General features: G+C 32.7%; 1 protein-coding gene across 1 annotated transcript in view; it reads left to right on the top strand.

The window, feature by feature from the left end:
• LOC119608509 overlaps positions 1-20,941 on the top strand; it is a gene marked incomplete at its 3' end in the record, with an annotated part of 35,957 nt that extends 15,016 nt beyond the window's left edge. Inside the window, exon 2 of the mRNA XM_037962958.1 lies at positions 19,062-20,941. Within this exon, the coding sequence (XP_037818886.1) occupies positions 19,062-20,941 (1,880 nt within the window). The remainder of the gene's footprint in view (positions 1-19,061) is intronic.
• Between the last annotated feature and the right edge of the window lie 202 nt (positions 20,942-21,143).

The following is a 21,143-nucleotide window of genomic DNA, read 5'->3' as shown; positions in this document are numbered from 1 at the left end:
TTTAGACTTTTTGTAAACAAAACTAAAATAGACAAAATTAAATTAAAACAAAAACAAAATTGTATTGCAACATTTCTTTTGCAATTTAGTCACACTGGACTTGAGCTTGTGGGGATTGAATTGTTAAAATTGTATTTTTTTCATTGAAAGTTGAATTAATAATGAATTATAAGAAATTGTAGTAAATAAAGTCTTCAGTGATTTATTTTTTTTGGAATCTGTAATTTTTTAATATTTTATAGTGTGAACACACTGCTGAATACTCTGTTCTATTTTTTCAGTGTTTTTTTTTTCATGAAATCAATAAAAAAAATTATTGCTCAAAACCAGACAAAAAACATCATTGTGATAATTTATGTTCAAACAATGTTTCTGTCATTATTGTATTGTTATTTTTATTTTGAAACTAAAGCACAAGTGGTACCAAGGGTTTCTTAATTTAAAAAAGTGGTGGCATGATTTTACCAATTTTAAAGTCCGTAAGTATTTCGAAAATTCTTACAGATAATATATTAATTTTCCCCACACCTTTAGGTGTGATATTATAGGGACGTCTGCCGCAGCCCCTGATGAGTGTATGAGGTCCAAATTTTAAATTAAAACTAGAAAACTCTTTCTCTAAACATACTCTTTTAAAGTGGGCCTACTGTTTAAACGTTATACATTTAGTCCCTTTTTTTTTAATTCTCAACTTTACACCGCTTTTAACAGACAGACGGACGTAGCTATATCTTCTTAGAATTATATAAGGATTCACGAAGTATATATTTTATGGACCCAATAATGATCATTTTCCTAATGTATATAAAAATTTTTAATTTATTCCCTGTATTATAAAATATCAGAAATACAAGAAACCCTATCGTCATGTTAATGCTGCAGGGAAAAAAAACGGCTACAAAATGAAACACAAATTCAGTTGCCACTACTAAATGTACTCACAATGAGCATTAGGTGGCAAAAAAGCGGCATACTTTATAGTCCTCATAGTATTCAAATCTATTTGTACGAAAAAGGTGTTTCAAAATGAGTTGGTATTTTTCTCTCTAATTGATTTATAGAAATTTCTAAGTAAACAAATTTGTTAGATAAGGTTAGTCTTAAAAAATAAACTCAATTATTTGGGAGATCATATTAAGATACAAGCGACAGATCTTTGAGAGATTCTAGATAGTGTAATAGCATTATATCAAGTTATCTTTTTCGACGCTCTGCAGTAACTATTATGACATATGATCAGTTTCGTACCTTTCTTTGCCACGGGAACCGGTAGACTACCGGCAAGAGCTTCGGCCTTTGTTTTGTTATGGTTATTGGAGAGGTCCATTCGGGGTGCACGTGATGGCTGTGTTTTAAGCCCAAACTCGTGTTAAGAGAATGTTGGTTAAAAGACTGATGCGCAGTAAAGTCCATAATTCGGGATGATTTCGTTGCTGTTGCCGAGACAACAGATACCCTGCACAGAAGTGACTGTTGGACTAAACATTGGAAATGAGTTGGCGCCAAGTATATATGATACGGGATGGATGAAGTGGTATGCGGACCTCAACCATCTGTATACCTTTAATACTGTAGAGTTAGATATCAGTGTCTCGAGAAAACCTGTGCATGCATCAAATAATCTGATAAAGACCGAGCCCAATAGAGAAATTTTCCGAGTCCGTGACTTTAACAGTGTTTGAACCGCTAAAGTAGATTGAAATCGCGTTTAACACAATCCAAATGGTGTCAAGAGAGAGGGCTTACTATCAACTACTCTAAAACCATTATTGTACTATTTACAAGACGCAGATCTCTGAAACTTATTGAGCCAACATTAAACGGTTCAACGATTAAGTTTTCCGAAAAAGTTAAATACTTAGGGATCATTTTTGACAAGATTCTTAATTGGAATTCGCATATATCCACCACTATCAACAAAGCCATCAGAGTATTATATTCCTGTCAAAGACTGTTTGGTAGTACATGGGGTCTCAAGCCGAAAATGATTTTGTGGACATTTGATACCATAATAAAGCCAATATTGACGCTTTTTTGGCTTGATTGTAAAAGGTGGAAAAGGTCACAACTCGGTCTTCTTTGGCCAAAATCGTCTTATTTGTGTCTCTATAACTGGGGTTATGAGGACTTGTCCCACATATGCCATGGGTGCAATATTGCATATTCCACCACTGCACATCCCTATCAAGGATGAGGCTTGCAAATCAGCAATTTTCCTACCGGGAATTGCCAGCTTGAAAACTGGTGGCTGTTTGCACTTATGAGTTACTCAAACTATTCATAAATGACCCATGCATTAGAATTCCCGACTGTTGGTCACTAACTATGGTTTTCGATAGATCATTCGAGCTTTTTATACCGAATAGGGTCTTATGGATTTATCAAACTTGGTGGCAAGAAAATACTGATCAAGTTTGGTTCACAAATGTCCAAACACATAAATGGCAATACGGGAGCGGATATTTGAGGCCCCAACTTCCAAAAGGCCATCCCCCTGGGATACTATCCTTTAATCTCTCAGGCTGAAATATATGCCATATTTATTTGTGCTAGGGAGTGCGTTAGGGGAAGAACCAAGGGATTAATAATTTTTATAATGTCGGATAGTCAAGCATCACTAAAGGTCTTATTGTCATACGAAGTTAGTTCTTGGATGAAATCTTAATTTGCCCCCCATTGGTAAGCAATACCAGGGCTTAGACAGACAAAACGTTTCATAACACTGTCAAAGGGAAAATATCTAAAGCTACTAGCGCTCAATAAATGTGAATTCAGAGTACGAACGGGATCACTTATTAGACATTGTGGTCTTACGTACCATCAATTCACTCTAGGCAACTCTATAATGAATCTATTCAGATTCTGTGGGCTACAAGAGGAAACCTCAAAACATATTTTATCCAACTGCCATTATCAGGGTCCCGCAGAGCTAAGATCTTGGGTGCTGTTTTACTAACCCCAAAATACATCATCAATCTCCCAGTTACCTCTTTCATGCGTGAATTGAAACTATTATGGTGAACCAACGGATACAAAAGATCCATGAATAGTCGCAGTACTTTGTGCCCCTTCAATGTAGCATTGTACTCTACTGCCAAGCTATTCCTAAAGACTGGCATTTTAATTTAATAGCCACCATCAAAAATACATCGATCTGGGTCCTCGTAAGATTCTAAGACGATCTAGTTACATATGTCCGTTCGTCTATCTGTTGTTGGCATGATTGCGTCCACAAAGAAAGATATAAGGAAATGAAATTTTCCCGATGATATTTTGGTATTGAAAATGAGAAAAAACGGTCCATGATTCACATAGCCCCCATATAAATGTGCCCCGGAATATTGTGTAAAAAGCAAAAATTCGTTGATTGTGTAGCAATTGCAACAAAATTTCACATAAGTTATTTTTTTTACTCCAGAACTTAAATTCTGAATTATGGTAGATATAGGCCCACAAATGACCCTAACCCCTATATTAGGATCCCTTCAGAAATGATTATAATGCTCATTACTGGCTTAAAAATATGAGTATAGTGATTAAACTGGACATAAACATGTTTTCTACGAACTAAGATCACTTTACCAAATTTAATGGGGATCGGTATATAATTGGACCTTATCGCTCAAATAAGGTCCCCTCAGAAAATGATTTTAACTTTCATTACTGTCTTAAAAATTCGAACGCAGCTACGAAATTCGATATAAACGTGTTTTATATGGAAGAAGATCTCTCTACGAAATTTTATGAGAATCGGTTTTTGAAAAACCATCTTGAATTTCTTATTACCTAAACATCAGATGGATAACTGCACAATTATTACATTTGGGCGAATCATATATGACTCGAATTTGATCAAAAAATCTTTAAAAAAATTTTGGCTGGAAGGTGGCTAGAAGATTCTCATGGGTTTACAACTAATGATTAAAATATTCGAATCTAATAACTAACACCTTATAAAAAATCACCCATTTTTATGCTCAGACATTTGCTTATGTCATACCACAGTATCTAGTTTAGAGTTCATTTTTTTTCCAACAAAACATTTATGACATTTTATTATTTGTATTTGTAAGATTATGAAATCAGTATTTAAACATGTGAGTTTTTTGATTTTTCTGCACAATTGTTGGTCAAAAACCCATTGAAAGTATACCAAAAAAAAAAAAAAAAAAAAAAACAAGTAAGAAATTATAGTCGGGCGAGGCCGACCATATAATACCCTACACCTTTGACAAAAATATAATGTGATTTATTTGCCATAATAAAGCATTTAAATTGAATTGTACCTTGCCTCAGATATACATACTTAAGCCGTTTATTGTTGAATAAAATTGTGGACATTTAAGTGAAATTTTGATGGGGCTTTTAATAGGGGCTAGGGTCATATGAGGACCTATTATTATGGAATTTGTGAGGGTCATCAAATCTTGTATAGAACTTGGTTTTAGCAGCCTTTTGTCGAGATATGAGTATATTAAACATAATTATGAACTTAAAAGCACTATTCGGCGGGTTCAGTTGTATGGGGGCTAGGTGAAATAATGGAACGATCTTAACCATTTTCAATAGGCTTCGTCCCTGGGACAATAGAAGATCATGTACCAAACTTCATTGAAGTATCTTCAAAATTGCGACCTGTAGTTTGATTACAAGGTTTACATTGACGGACGGACAGACAGACAGACAGACAGACAGACAGACAGACAGACAGACAGACAGACAGACAGACAGACGGACGGACGGACGGACAGACGGACGGACATAGCTAAATCGACTCAGAGATTCTGAGCCGATTGGTATACTTTAAGGTGGGTATAGGACCAATATTATTGTGCGTTACAAACATCAGCACAAACCCAATATACCCTCCCCACTGAAGTGGTGTAGGGTATAACAACAACAAAACCATAGACATAACGGTGTCTTTAGTGCATTCTTAACAAATGTTAACATGATTTTTCTATGTTCACAAGCACTTACGAGTCAATATGTGAGATTTAACAATGAAGGGGGAAAAAAACATCTCCTTTATAAGTTTCTTTTATATTATTTTCCCAATATAAATATGAAATTGCACAAGTTTTTCTTTGAAATTTTTTGTAGGGCTTTTTTTTTCTGTACTAGATGGTACTTTGTTGATAGAATCGTGTTCAATTAAATATTGTAAACAAATATTTAAAGACATCCTAATGTATCACGATTTTTGCGATGTTTTACACTGTATGTAAATTATTCATAAAAGAATTCATATTCATATATTTGTAATAAATTCATAATAAAATATATTTTCTTAGGTTTTTTCTTTTGTGATATAAACCTATAAAAGTTGCATTAAAAAGAATAAAGTACTTAATTATTTTATAGTTCAAATATGAGATATGATGGTTATTTTTAAAAGGTTTTCTAAAATGTGGCAACTTTTGATGTTTGTGTGAAATTAATATTTTAATAAGTTTTTAAAAGACATTTAAATATTTATGATATTGCGTCACTTGTTAATCATAAATGTTATTTGGTTTGACATTAGCTTTACAAGTGTTTGTTTTTGGTTGTCAGATTTATGGGGTAAAAATTTTAAGATTTATGTATAAAAATTCAATTGACATTTTATTAGATTAAATTAATGAAATTCAAAATTGACATTTCAATTGGTCAAGCCATGACACATTCTTAAACATTTTGATTTAAAATTGACATTTTCATATTTCTCCTTCTCCAATTATAACCCAATAAAATGTCTATTTCCACAATATATACACAAGTAAATCTAACATTTTATGTATATAAAAATATATGGATCCATCATTAAGATTATCTTCATAAATTTTTACCAAAAGTTATTACAGTAATTTTTTCGAATGAATAAAACGCCCTGATCATAGGAAATAAACAAAAAAATTACTACATAATAAATATTTCAGTAAAGCCCACACAAGATGTAATATATTAAATTTACACTCAATTCTTTTTCACAAGCCGTAAATTTATATTTAATTCATACATTTATTATAAAAATATCCTGAGTCTATATATAAAACAAAGGTGAAAAAAATCTGCTATAAAGAAATCCCAAAAGAAGAAGAAATTTAATATGGACAACTTTGGCGGTGGTAATTGATTGTTGCAGTTGAAATAATTAAATATTTTAAAACAAATCACTTTAACTTGTTGTTGGTAAGAAGTGTGAAGTTTTTATGTTTTTGGGGTTTATGAAGGTAAGCGTCGAATTGGAGAAGCTGTATGTTAGTCAGAATAATTTTATAAATTCCTACTCTTTGCTAAAAATATCTACTTAAGTCTACAGTCTAGTCTATAGTCTAGTCTATAGTCTAGTCTATAGTCTAGTCCAAAGTCTAGTCTATAGTCTGTATGTAATTATCTACTTAAGTCTACACTCTAGTCTATAGTCTAGTCTATAGTAGTCTAGTTATAGTCTAGTCTATAGTCTAGTCTATAGTCTAGGTCTAGCCTAGTCTATAGTTCTGTCTATAGTCTAGTCTATAGTCTAGTCTATAGTCTAGTCTATAGTCTAGTCTCTAGCTAGTCTATAGTCTAGGCTTATAGTCTCGTCTATAGTCTAGGTCTATAGTCTAGTCTATAGTCTAGTCTATCGTCTATGTCTATAGTCTAGTTATAGTCTAGCTCTCAGTATCTGTCTATAGTCTAGTCTATAGTCTAGTCTATAGTCTAGTCTATAGTCTAGTCTATAGTTCTAGTCTATAGTCTAGTCTATTAGTCTATGTTCTATAGTTCAGTCTATAGTCTAGTCTATAGTCTAGTCTATAGTCTAGTCTATAGTACTAGTCTATAGTCTAGTCTATAGTCTAGTCTATAGTCCTAGTCTATAGTCTAGTCTATAGTCTAGTCTATATGTCTAGTCTTATAGTCTCGTCTATAGTCTAGTCTATCGTCTAGTCTATAGTGTCTAGTCTATAGTCTAGTCTATAGTCTAGTCTATAGTCTAGTCTATAGTCTAGTCTATAGTCTAGTCTATAGTCTAGTCTATAGTCTAGTCTATAGTCTAGTCTATAGTCTAGTCTATAGTCTAGTCTATAGTCTAGTCTATAGTCTAGTCTATAGTCTAGTCTATAGTCTAGTCTATAGTCTAGTCTATAGTCTAGTCTATAGTCTAGTCTATAGTCTAGTCTATAGTCTAGTCTATAGTCTAGTCTATAGTCTAGTCTATAGTCTAGTCTATAGTCTAGTCTATAGTCTAGTCTATAGTCTAGTCTATAGTCTAGTCTATAGTCTAGTCTATAGTCTAGTCTATAGTCTAGTCTATAGTCTAGTCTCTAGTCTAGTCTATAGTCTATAGTCTAGTCTATAGTCTAGTCTATAGTCTAGTCTATAGTCTAGTCTATAGTCTAGTCTATAGTCTAGTCTATAGTCTAGTCTATAGTCTAGTCTATAGTCTAGTCTATAGTCTAGTCTATAGTCTAGTCTAGTCTAGTATAGTCTAATAGTCTAGTCTATAGTCTAGTCTATAGTCTAGTCTATAGTCTAGTCTATAGTCTAGTCTATAGTCTAGTCTATAGTCTAGTCTATAGTCTAGTCTATAGTCTAGTCTATAGTCTAGTCTATAGTCTAGTCTATAGTCTAGTCTATAGTCTAGTCTTATAGTCTAGTCTATAGTCTAGTCTATAGTCTAGTCTATAGTCTAGTCTATAGTCTAGTCTATAGTCTAGTCCTAGTCTAGTCTTAGTCAGTTATAGTCTAGTCTATAGTCTAGTCTATGTCTAGTCTATAGTTCTAGTCTATAGTCTAGTCTATAGGCAGTCTTAGTTAGTCTATAGTCTAGTCTATAGTCCTAGTCTATAGTCTAGCTATAGTCTATTCTATAAGTTCAGTATATAGTCTAGTCTATAGTTAGTCTATAGTTAGTCTATAGTCTAGTCTATAGTCTAGTCTATAGTCTAGTCTATGCTAGTCTATAGTCTAGTCTATAGTTAGTATATAGTCTATCTAGGAGTTATAGTCTAGTCTATAGTCTAGTCTATAGTCTTAGTCTTAGTAGTCTATAGTTAGTCTATAGTTAGTCTATAGTCTAGTCTATAGTCTAGTCTATAGTCTAGTCTATAGTCTAGTCTATAGTCTAGTCTATAGTCTAGGCCTATAGTCTAGTCTATAGTCTAGTCTATAGTCTAGTCTATAGTCTAGTTCTATAGTCTAGTCTATAGTCTAGTCTATAGTCTAGTCTATAGTCTAGTCTATAGTCTAGTCTATAGTCTAGTCTATAGTCTAGTCTATAGTCTAGTCTATAGTCTAGTCCTATAGTCTAGTCTATAGTCTAGTCTATAGTCTAGTCTATAGTCTAGTCTATAGTCTAGTCTATAGTTCTAGTCTATAGTCTAGTCTATAGTCTAGTCTATAGTCTAGTCTATAGTCTAGTCTATAGTCTAGTCTATAGTCTAGTCTATAGTCTAGTCTATAGTCTAGTCTATAGTCTAGTCTATAGTCTAGTCTATAGTCTAGTCTATAGTCTAGTCTATAGTCTAGTCTATAGTCTAGTCTATAGTCTAGTCTATAGTCTAGTCTATAGTCTAGTCTATAGTCTAGTCTATAGTCTAGTCTATAGTCTAGTCTATAGTCTAGTCTATAGTCTAGTCTATAGTCTAGTCTATATTCTAGTTTATAATCTAGTCTATAGTATGGTCTATAATCTAGTCCGTAGTCTAGTCTATAGTAGAGCTATGCCACTGAATCTATTAAAATTTTATAAAATTAACGGTTGGTTCTAATGGAAGAGAAGAAAGCCAAAATTAGGGCTAAATTCTGCCATAGTAGGAATCAATAACGAATTTAAAAGATATTAACCCTTTAGATCCTGTGAAGCTCTAGCACAAATATTGGGACCTTATTAATTGTTAGATTACAAAACTTTTTGCAATTATCAGGTTTCTCGAGACCACCATGTCCTTTATTGTAGGGTACTTTACTAATAAAACAAGAACAATTTCCGGCTTAAAGCCAACAACACAACTTATAGGTTAAACGTCTGTCTAACTACATCTATCCCGTGAAGCATGAGTGAGAATTGTATATATGTTATGATGTGATATATTTTTGTTGTTGTATGCAACAAGTTTGTTGTGCACAAATGTTTAGATGTGCAACTGTAAACGTGTACAAAGAAGCCGACACAGTTAAACTTAAATACCTAGATATTTACGAATACTTACTTCTATACTTATGTATATAAATGTATGCTTCCACTGATAAGCTTTAAAAATGTCTAAAATATTTGAATTTATAGAAAAGGCACAGAAAAAAAGCTTTAAAAAATTGTTGTAAATTGTGAATATTATAGAAATCTTTTGAAATTATACATGCAAGTGCATGCACACGACATCGCACTAGACATCAATTGGGTTTCTTTGGAAAAAAACAAAAATGGCAAAGAAAAAAGTTCAACCGATTTTTCAATATGTGATGAGATGTAGAAGAACAGGCGCCGTTTTATACATGTTTGAAATAGGTACAAGTAAAACGGTTTGTTTTATTCAATAAAAGTATATGGGTGTATCCATAAAGGGTGTTAGATTACAAAGGCGATTTTTGAACGGTGCTATATAAAAGTTTGGCTTAATTATGGATCCATATTCAAAGATTTAGATTTACTAATTCGTAAGAATAATATATCAGCTCTGTCAATTTATGAGTATAAATATTTAAGTTGGTTGCCGGAAGGTGGCCTATTCCCAAAGCACTTTTGTAAGGAAATTAGATAAAATTATGGACCAATTTTGACTTTGTGAAATATGCAGTAAAACTTTGGAAAGAGTATATTTTTCAATAAATTTCTATTCTCAACAAATCAGTGAAACTACCATATTCCAATCATAATAATTATCATCAACGTCCTCATCTTCAGCAGCAATATTACCTGTGAAAATGCAGTGTGCTTTCGGTTTGCTGTGATTTTAATACCACAAACTAAACATTAAATTTACACTGTTAAATTTGTGTAAAATATACGTGTGGAGAATCTTCGTTTTCTTCCTTCACAGAATTATAAATACAACAACATACAACCATTCATTCATCCATACGTACATGCAACGTTATAAGGAATAGACACACTTGGTGTCTATTAAATCAAAAATTACACATAAACGTAAATTATTTGCACGGATCGTGTACAATGTATGTATTTACTATAACAGAAAAAATATATAAACCAACTAAATACTACAAAATACTACAATAACATATTTATACTAACTTGTAGTTGTACCTGCGAGGAGTGTTTGATTATTTGATTCTTTCGAAGCCTTAATTTTTCAGTTGAACGAAGTCGTTTGATTGTATAGTGGCGACATACATACAAGTCATGTGAATGTAAATAAATTCCTGCAGTTGTAGATGCGTTAAACATAATATATTAGTTGCAATTGATGTGACCAGGTGTGACCAGATGGGTTTCTGATTTACATAAGCAATAGAATTTAAATCTTTTCCTCATCCTAATACATCAGTTTATATCCTTTTTTCCATTAGTTCGCGTTTAAAGTTGGAACAGTTATGAGACCTCAAACAGCACAAATTTCTCTCTATTTTACACTCTAAAACTACAAAATAGCCCCAACTAGACTATAGAGTAGACTATAGACTAGACTATAGACTAGACTATAGACTAGATTATAGACTAGACTATAGACTAGACTATAGACTAGACTATAGACTAGACTAGACTATAGACTAGACTAGACTAGACTATAGACTAGACTATAGACTAGACTATAGACTAGACTATAGACTAGACTATAGACTAGACTATAGACTAGACTATAGACTAGACTATAGACTAGACTATAGACTAGACTATAGACTAGACTATAGACTAGACTATAGACTAGACTATAGACTAGACTATAGACTAGACTATAGACTAGACTATAGACTAGACTATAGACTAGACTATAGACTAGACTATATACTAGAATATAGACTATAGACTACAGACTAGTGTAGTCTAGTCTAGTCTATAGTGTGGTCTAGTCTATAGTGTGGTCTAGTCTATAGTCTAGTCTATAGTCTAGTCTATAGTCTAGTCTATAGTCTAGTCTATAGTCTAGTCTATAGTCTAGTCTATAGTCTAGTCTATAGTCTAGTCTATAGTCTAGTCTATAGTCTAGTCTATAGTCTAGTCTATAGTCTATAGTCTAGTCTATAGTCTAGTCTATAGTCTAGTCTATAGACTATAGACTAGACTATATGCTAGTCTATAGACTAGACTATAGACTTCTTAACGGGTTCAGGAATATAGCCTCATCCAGTGACATCTGTTGAGATGGCAAGAGCACTGAATAGAGAATCCAGACATCGGATATATATATGTAAGTCCTTAAACCAACATTATTTTCCTGCGTTTTTGGGTTTAAACAACTACCACTTCGTGAATCCCCAAGGAATCTCACCAGTGACCAGCCAGGACAAGTCATACGGACGATTGGTTCTCTTAGTGCCAGTTTATGTGTCTCTCTGGTTAGACCCCATGTCAAATTACTTCAAGGAAAGACCGATAATACATTTCATCATCACCAGTTTGTAGGAGCGGTACACTAAAGGTATTGGTAGCACCTCTTTTCCCTGGGAATTGCGATAACACCAATATGGAAATTTCATCAAAATAAGAAGCACACGGCGGTACAAATTGTAGACCGTAGCTATTCATAGGTAATAAGTGGAAGTTAGCCGATTGAGAGCCGAAGATTTACTTCCCTCTGATTGCATTAAAAGTCGTATTAGACGAAGCATTTGTCTCGTCGGATTGTATTTCATAGCTATTGTGAGCACTTAAGTCGTAGTTATGCGGTTGAGAGCCGAAGAATTTATCATCTCAGATTGCATCTATAACAGTATTATTCTCTAAATAGTCGTTAGCCGATTGACCGTCTAACAATTAATAGCATAGCATTGTATTCCCGTGTTAGTTTTAGTCTCTAAACCGACGACAGTCGTATTAGCCTACAAATAGTCGTTAGTCGACCGAGAGCCGAACCATTTATCTCTTCAAGTTATATTCCCTGGCTAGAATTAGCCTTTCCGACGAGAGCTGATTGTATTCATAGTCCTATTGTCCCATAAATATTCGTTAGCCTAAGTTATTAGCCTAAGTATTTATCACGTCAGATTGGCGAGTCTTTTATTTATATATATTTCATCTTTAATCAGAACGGTCACCTTAAATTCCTAGTGTTCACTAACATCATTCCTCACAGTCATCTTACATGTAGTGCAAAACTCTGTATGCTGCATCCTAATGTTGCGACGCAACATATCGTAAACTATTATTCTTTCAACTTCTTAAAGTGTATTTAACATTCGCAGAGTATGTACTTAGTATTTAAAGATATTTTTCTTCGTCTCCTGAAGTGGTACGTACGTATTATGTATGTATGTTATGTTGTGACGATGTCGATGTTGCAAATTGCTTATTGGTAAATTGATTTAAATATGTTGTTGCTGCGTGGTTAATAACTCATTTGATGTATTTGCTGTTGCAGTTGTTTTTGTTGTCTTCAACTAGTGCCTGTTCACATCTCCTTCAATCATGTCGTACGTCCATAATTTACCTACGCATTGAGGCCATTGCAGTTGTGGCAGTTTTTGTATTTTGTAAGAAAAATGGCAATAACAGCGATGCCGTTGCAATAAAATCCATAGTAACTTCAACATACGACGGAAAATTGTTAAATTTCTAATTGTAGCATTTGTTAACCGTCTTAGTTGGTTAAGAAACCCATCAATGGTGTTATTATGGTTATTGGCAATTAATGTTAGTCATTTGTCACTTATGTACGCTTTTTTTGTTACTTTTTGAGTGTATTGTATGTGCATGTAATATTTTGTAAGTTTTTTGTACGCTACAGCATTTTGATAGGGAGGGCATAATGTCCTTTAAATATAAAGTTGCTCTCAATATCGCTTTCTCTGGCCGTTTAATAATGTCCGTCCGTCCACCTCTCTAAATTGTAAATTTTTTTTTTAAACCCTGAAATTGGTTCTCAATTCGTCATAGCTCTCATATAAGTGTAGGGTTTCATACAGATGGTTATATCCGCTTAAATTTTCTTACCTGATTCTAATTCACATGCTCGCCTAGTATTTACGTTTGCAAAAAAAAAAACTCTGTCTTTTACAACATATAATGAATGGGTGGCAGTTAGTTTGTGATTTCGAGAAAGGATTAAGTTAATAGTTTAAGTGAAATTTAGATAGAAATCACTGATATTTTATAGACACCGTACAATTTTATTTAGTATCAAATTCAATATTTAATGAATTTGCTAAATAATAACAGGAATTTGTGCAAATTTATGACAAAGTGAGTGGTTTCTTCTTTTAATTGCAGTTTATGAAATTGGGTATATTTAAATATGTATGTAATATGCTTTTGATTTTGATTTTGTTTGCAGATCTTAAAAAATTGTTGGTAAATATTAGATTTATATCAAATGAAGAGTTAAACATTTCAAATAGATTATATACACTTCTGATTTGATTTTTTATATCACATAACTTTTGTTGTATTAAACTAAATATTAATATAGTTTTTAAATCAATATTATCTTCCCACCGGACTAATCAAACTCTTAATGTTCAAACTTTACATACAAAATGTGAAAATAATTGATAAATGTCGACTACACTATGCTGTAATGTTAGAAAAAATTGTTTTAATAAAAATGTTTAATCATAAATGTGTGATACTCAAACGAAGTATACACAGACTTTAGACTACACTATTGGCTACACCATAGGCTAGACTATAGAATAGACTATAGGCTACACCATAGACTAGACTTTAGACTAGTCTATAGACTAGACTTTAGACTAGACTTTAGACTAGACTATAGATTAGACTATAGATTAGACTATAGATTAGACTATAGATTAGACTATAGATTAGACTATAGATTAGACTATAGATTAGACTATAGATTAGACTATAGATTAGACTATAGATTTGACTATAGACTAGACTATAGACTAGACTATAGACTAGACTATAGACTAGACTATAGACTAAACTATAGACTAGACTATACTAGACTATAGACTAGACTATAGACTAGACTAGACTAGACTAGACTATAGACTAGACTAGACTATAGACTAGACTATAGACTAGACTATAGACTAGACTATAGACTAGACTATAGACTAGACTATAGACTAGACTATAGACTAGACTATAGACTAGACTATAGACTAGACTATAGACTAGACTATAGACTAGACTATAGACTAGACTATGACTAGACTATAGACTAGACTATAGACTAGACTATAGACTAGACTATAGACTAGACTATAGACTAGACTATAGACTAGACTATAGACTAGACTATAGACTAGACTATAGACTAGACTATAGACTAGACTTAGACTAGACTATAGACTAGACTATAGACTAGACTATAGACTAGACTATAGACTAGACTATAGACTAGACTATAGACTAGACTATAGACTAGACTATAGACTAGACTATAGACTAGACTATAGACTAGACTATAGACTAGACTATAGACTAGACTATAGACTAGACTATAGACTAGACTATAGACTAGACTATAGACTAGACTATAGACTAGACTATAGACTAGACTATAGACTAGACTATAGACTAGACTATAGACTAGACTATAGACTAGACTATAGACTAGACTAGACTAGACTATAGACTAGACTATAGACTAGACTATAGACTAGACTATAGACTAGACTATAGACTAGACTATAGACTAGACTATAGACTAGACTATAGACTAGACTATAGACTAGACTATAGACTAGACTATAGACTAGACTATAGACTAGACTATAGACTAGACTATGACTAGACTATAGACTAGACTATAGACTAGACTATAGACTAGACTATAGACTAGACTATAGACTAGACTATAGACTAGACTATAGACTAGACTATAGACTAGACTATAGACTAGACTATAGACTAGACTATAGACTAGACTATAGACTAGACTATAGACTAGACTATAGACTAGACTATAGACTAGACTATAGACTAGACTATAGACTAGACTATAGACTAGACTATAGACTAGACTATAGACTAGACTATAGACTAGACTATAGACTAGACTATAGACTAGACTATAGACTAGACTATAGACTAGACTATAGACTAGACTATAGACTAGACTATAGACTAGACTATAGACTAGACTATAGACTAGACTATAGACTAGACTATAGACTAGACTATAGACTAGACTATAGACTAGACTATAGACTAGACTATAGACTAGACTATAGACTAGACTATAGACTAGACTATAGACTAGACTATAGACTAGACTATAGACTAGACTATAGACTAGACTATAGACTAGACTATAGACTAGACTATAGACTAGACTATAGACTAGACTATAGACTAGACTATAGACTAGACTATGGACTAGACTATAGACTAGACTATAGACTAGACTATAGACTAGACTATAGACTAGACTATAGACTAGACTATAGACTAGACTATAGACTAGACTATAGACTAGACTATAGACTAGACTATAGACTAGACTATAGACTAGACTATAGACTAGACTACTAGACTAGACTATAGACTAGACTATAGACTAGACTATAGACTAGACTATAGACTAGACTATAGACTAGACTATAGACTAGACTATAGACTAGACTATAGACTAGACTATAGACTAGACTATAGACTAGACTATAGACTAGACTATAGACTAGACTATAGACTAGACTATAGACTAGACTATAGACTAGACTATAGACTAGACTATAGACTAGACTATAGACTAGACTATAGACTAGACTATAGACTAGACTATAGACTAGACTATAGACTAGACTATAGACTAGACTATAGACTAGACTATAGACTAGACTATAGACTAGACTATAGACTAGACTATAGACTAGACTATAGACTAGACTATAGATTAGACTATAGACTAGACTATAGACTAGACTATAGACTAGACTATAGACTAGACTATAGACTAGACTATAGACTAGACTATAGACTAGACTATAGACTAGACTATAGACTAGACTATAGACTAGACTATAGACTAGACTATAGACTAGACTATAGACTAGACTATAGACTAGACTATAGACTAGACTATAGACTAGACTATAGACTAGACTATAGACTAGACTATAGATAGACTATAGACTAGGACTATAGACTAGACTATAGAGAGATACAGACTAGACTATAGACTAGACTATAGACTAGACTATAGACTAGACTATAGACTAGACTATAGACTAGGACTATAGACTAGACTATAGAACTAGACTATAGACTAGACTATAACTGACTATAGACTAGACTATAATAGACTATAGACTAGACTATAGACTAGACTATAGACTAGACTATAGACTAGACTATAGACTAGACTATAGACTAGACTATAGACTAGACTATAGACTAGACTATAGACTAGACTATAGACTAGACTATAGACTAGACCAGCGGTTCCCACCTTTTTTACTTCGCGGACCCCTTGAGGAATTTATTTAATTTCACGGACCCCCATACATATTTTGATATCTTATTGTTATAAATAACACTGTGATACAAAAGTGAAGAAAAATAAAATGCAGGCGTTCTCATATACCAATTCTATTTCGTTATAGTCCATAGAGTACGAAATATATTTTAGTTTTCCCCTATCACTTCGTTAACTTACTTTTTAAGAGCAAAAGATGCGAAAAAGAGCCATTTTGAAGTTTTAAATTTGAAAAATCATAAGTTTAGTAGTTTTCATCCGATTTTCAAATCCGATTTTTTTTTTAATGATACAAGTGTCTTTTAATCCAAAAAAAGAAATCCAAAATTTATGGTCAAATGTCTGAGTTACGGTCGTTTAAGTAAAAAAACTCACACTTTTTTAAAAAATTTTCATTTTCATCATGCTCTACTTTGACAAACCAAGACATTAATCATAAATTTTGGATTTATTTTTTTGGGTTGAAAGACAACACTTGTATCTTTAAAACAAAATATCCAATTTGAAAATCGGTTGCAAACTACCAGACATATATTTTTTTAAAGTTAAAACTTCAGAAATAGCTCTTTTTCACAACTTTTGCTCTTAAAAAGGAACTAAACGAAGTGATCGGGAAAAATTAAAAATAAATTCCTACTCTATGGACTATAACGAAATGGAATTGGTATATGAGAACCCCTGCATTTTTTTGCTGTATCACTGTGTAATTGTTCGAAAATTGTCTTAGTCCTGGTCCATAAACCCTATAAAATATTCCCGTACATTGAGAACATTTAGTATTTCGGAGATGTTTTCAATTTCATGGTTTTAAATATAGAATGACTTCTAACATGATGTTTAATTTTATGATCGTGAGAGCTTTCATGTTCATTTCTCGTCAAGGTAGAGAAAAGGTTTCTTTAACAAGTATTGTCGACATGTGCTTAAAGAGTCATGTTTCTAAATTTTTTTGCGATTGCATAGGAGTGAGCTGAGTATGTAAGCTAAATTTTCGGGAAAATATGTGAAAGTTAGACTTCTTCGATGTTGTTGCGGAATGCGTTACCCACATAAAATATGACTTGAACTCTTTGCGAATGTACTGTGAATTTGGATCTTAAATTTGAATTTTAAAATACCTACGAATTATTTTACTGCGTGGTTTTGACTATTTACGCAAAACGCTATGAATTTTCTGATGTTGATTTAATAATATTGGACAACAAAATGAAGTTAAAATCTGTGTATCACGTTGGAATGGAATATTTATATTTAAAATTAACTAGATTAACACTTTTGCTTACAATTTAAAAAAATATTATGAAATGTGACCTAACTTCATATTCCGGGATACTAGTATCAGTATTTAATTCTAAGGCAAATCATTATCCGTCTGCTATAAAAACATTTATATTTATAAAAATTACAAATCACGTAATACTTTACTTTATAAAAGTGAAACAATAAATTTGTAGCGCCTAGCTTCATCCTGATAAACGACCGAAACAATAAAATTCAAAGAGTCACCAACAAATCTGGGATTATTGAATAAAAATTGTGTATTTTAGTATTTATGAAAAATTTGGAGATATTTTTAATATTTTGTAACATATAGAGAATATTTTTTATTCATGATTTTTTTCGTTCGTCTTCGCGGACCCCCTAGGATTTTGCTACGGACCACTAGGGGTCCGCGGACCCCCTTTTGGGAACCGTTGGACTAGACTATAGACTAGACTATAGACTAGTATAGACTAGACTATAGACTAGACTATAGACTAGACTATAGACTAGACTATAGACTAGACTATAGACTAGACTATAGACTAGACTATAGACTAGACTATAGACTAGACTATAGACTAGACTATAGACTAGACTATAGACTAGACTATAGACTAGACTATAGACTAGACTATAGACTAGACTATGAACTAGACTGTAGACTAGACTAGTGTGGCCGCCGATAGGTTACTGATCAGTTGGTGTTTGTAAGGTAAGAAATATTATTTTAGAAATTAAATTTTTTTGGTTTTAAAATTAACAAAAATATCCTAAAAACATTCTACTGTAGCATAGTGTTGTTGAAATTTTGCATCAATCTAAATAAATTTATTAATATATAAAATAAAAATGTCTGCTTCAACTAAGTATTAGTTGTCTAAAACCGCTTTCAGACCAGAAATTAAAACAAATTGAATAAAATTAAGAAATTAAGTGAAAATAATAAATGTATAATATACTTGCAGCTTCAAGTGATAAAAAAAGTCAAGAACAAGTACAAAAAAAAAAAACAACATCGAGCTAACAAAAGAAGAAAACTTTTCCAATCCTTGCATACTATTGTTTCGAACATATGACAAGCAACACGCAACATACTACAACATATTGTGGCATGTATTTGTAACTTAAAGGCAATTGCATACAATTTTTGCTACTACAGCTAACGGGCAACATGTTAAATTTTCAACTATTTATAATAATTGGAGCAAATGTTGCTGTAGCAACAGTAACAAATATAAATTTGAAATTATTAACAACTACTACAAGCACCAACAACAACAACGGCAACAACTTTAGAAACTAAAGGCAACCTCAGCAGCAAGCATAATATTGATGATGAAGCATTTGTACAATTTTTGAAATATGTAAGCCAAGAGCAAAGTTTTACAACAATTGTTATATTGACAAATTGGCAATATGCAACAACAGCAAAAACTCCTGCAACAACAACAACTAGCTGGCAACAAAATGACTATTGCGTAAATCTTAAATATTATATGGAATATGACCAGCATCACTTGGAGAATCAGCAACAGCAGACTTTAGTACCCGTAATACTGTTGCAATCACAACAGACCGAATACCGACTTCATAAGAAATTCAACAGTGAATTTGTAACGATTATTTGTATACCACCACCATCACCTCTACCACTAACGTTAACATTGCCACAGCGACAGGTCATTACAAAGGTTACACAGAATCATTTATTACGTGCTCTTAGCAAAAATCTTTTATATTTACGTAAAAATCGTGTCATATTGCGCCTGGATTTTAACCACTGTGAAGGTGAAAATTTGCAAAATATCTCAGAGATATTGAAATATTGCAATATGGAACAAATCATAAATATTATGATCATTTCTTATCAATTTCCCTACAATGATACGGTATATTATTCATATGAAAAGTTTCCGCGATTTAAGATCACCAAAAATAATTGGCTAAAGGAGCAACATTTATTTCCCGATCAACTGCAAAATTTGAAGGGTTATAAATTGTTTACACTACCCGATCAAATAGAACCCAGATCAATGGTCTATAATGATAGCCAAGGTCATCAGCAAATTTGTGGTTATGTGGGCCATTTTGTGCGTTACTTTGCTCAGGGTCTTAATGCTTCTTTAGTGCTGGCCTATGAGGTGCCGAAGGGAGTTCAAATATTCTATTCCGATATTTTGAAATTAACACGCAATCATACTTTGGATATACCCGCTTCTTTAACCGGCCCTATTAATGGCACCGACTGGTCGGAATTTTCCTATCCCTTTGAAATAGCCGACTGGTGTGTTATGCTACCTGTGGAACCTGAAATATCCATGGCCGAAATCTTCTTGGCGGTATTAAATCCCTATTTTATAGTTAATCTATTACTGCTCTTCGTCTGCTGTACTTTACTTTTGCTAATAGTCTTTAAAAGAATTTCTATTACCGATCATCCTTTAAATTTGGCCGATATTTTAATTAATGACAAGGCTTTTAGAGCCGTTTTGGGCCAGGGATTCCCTTTTAATCATAAAAATCTAGATTATTTTGTGGTTTATATATTTATTTTACTCTTTTTCACCGGTCTGGTGGTTATCACCCTTTTTGCTGTATTTTTAAGCAGCTTTATGACTAGTCCCCCTAAAAGTACTCCCATCAAAAGTTTTGCTGATCTGGAGAAATCCGGCATTAAACTCTATATATCTGAAGGTGAATATGCTTATATATATCCCAGCGATTATTTAAAATATCCTCAATTGTTCCATATAACGGAGTCATTCAATGAATTTGTACGTTTACGCAACACACTTAATACCAGTCAGGCCTATGTTATCACCTCCTCCAGTTGGCCCGTTGTTGCGGTCCAACAACAGCTTTTCTCACGTCAACTTTTTCGCTATTCTAAGGATTTATGTTTCAGTCGTTATCTTCATTTTTATTTTATCTTACCCATGCATTCGGTTTTTCGTGAAGCCCTACAAATGTCGACATTAAGGGCATATTCATCGGGTTTATTTTTTCATTGGTTTGAGTCTAGTTTTCATGAATTGGTTTCATTGGGTCGTTTGTCCTTTACCGATATAACTGAGCCGCGTAAGTTAATGCCAATTTCTGTTGAGGATTTGAAATTGATATTTATGGGTTTTTATATATCGCTATCGGTAAGTGTGGGAATTTTTGTGGTAGAACTTTTCTTGGATCGTGTGGGGTTTTTGAACACATCACATTATCTAAATATTAATATACTTAATCAATAATATATCATATTCATAGTTAAGAATCGAATGTTTAAGCTAAGTATATATAGTTCCGATAATTTTCTCTCTTTTATGCTAAGTATGTAATCTTGTTTCTCTTTTTTTA

Source organism: Lucilia sericata, unplaced genomic scaffold (genome assembly GCF_015586225.1).
Source record: "Lucilia sericata isolate MDLA Ls3-8-SP2 unplaced genomic scaffold, ASM1558622v1 Contig000843F_arrow, whole genome shotgun sequence".
NCBI classification, from domain to species: domain Eukaryota; kingdom Metazoa; phylum Arthropoda; class Insecta; order Diptera; family Calliphoridae; genus Lucilia; species Lucilia sericata.
The sequence above is the reverse complement of the archived record's forward strand: the minus strand, read 5'-3'. Positions and strand labels throughout refer to the sequence as shown.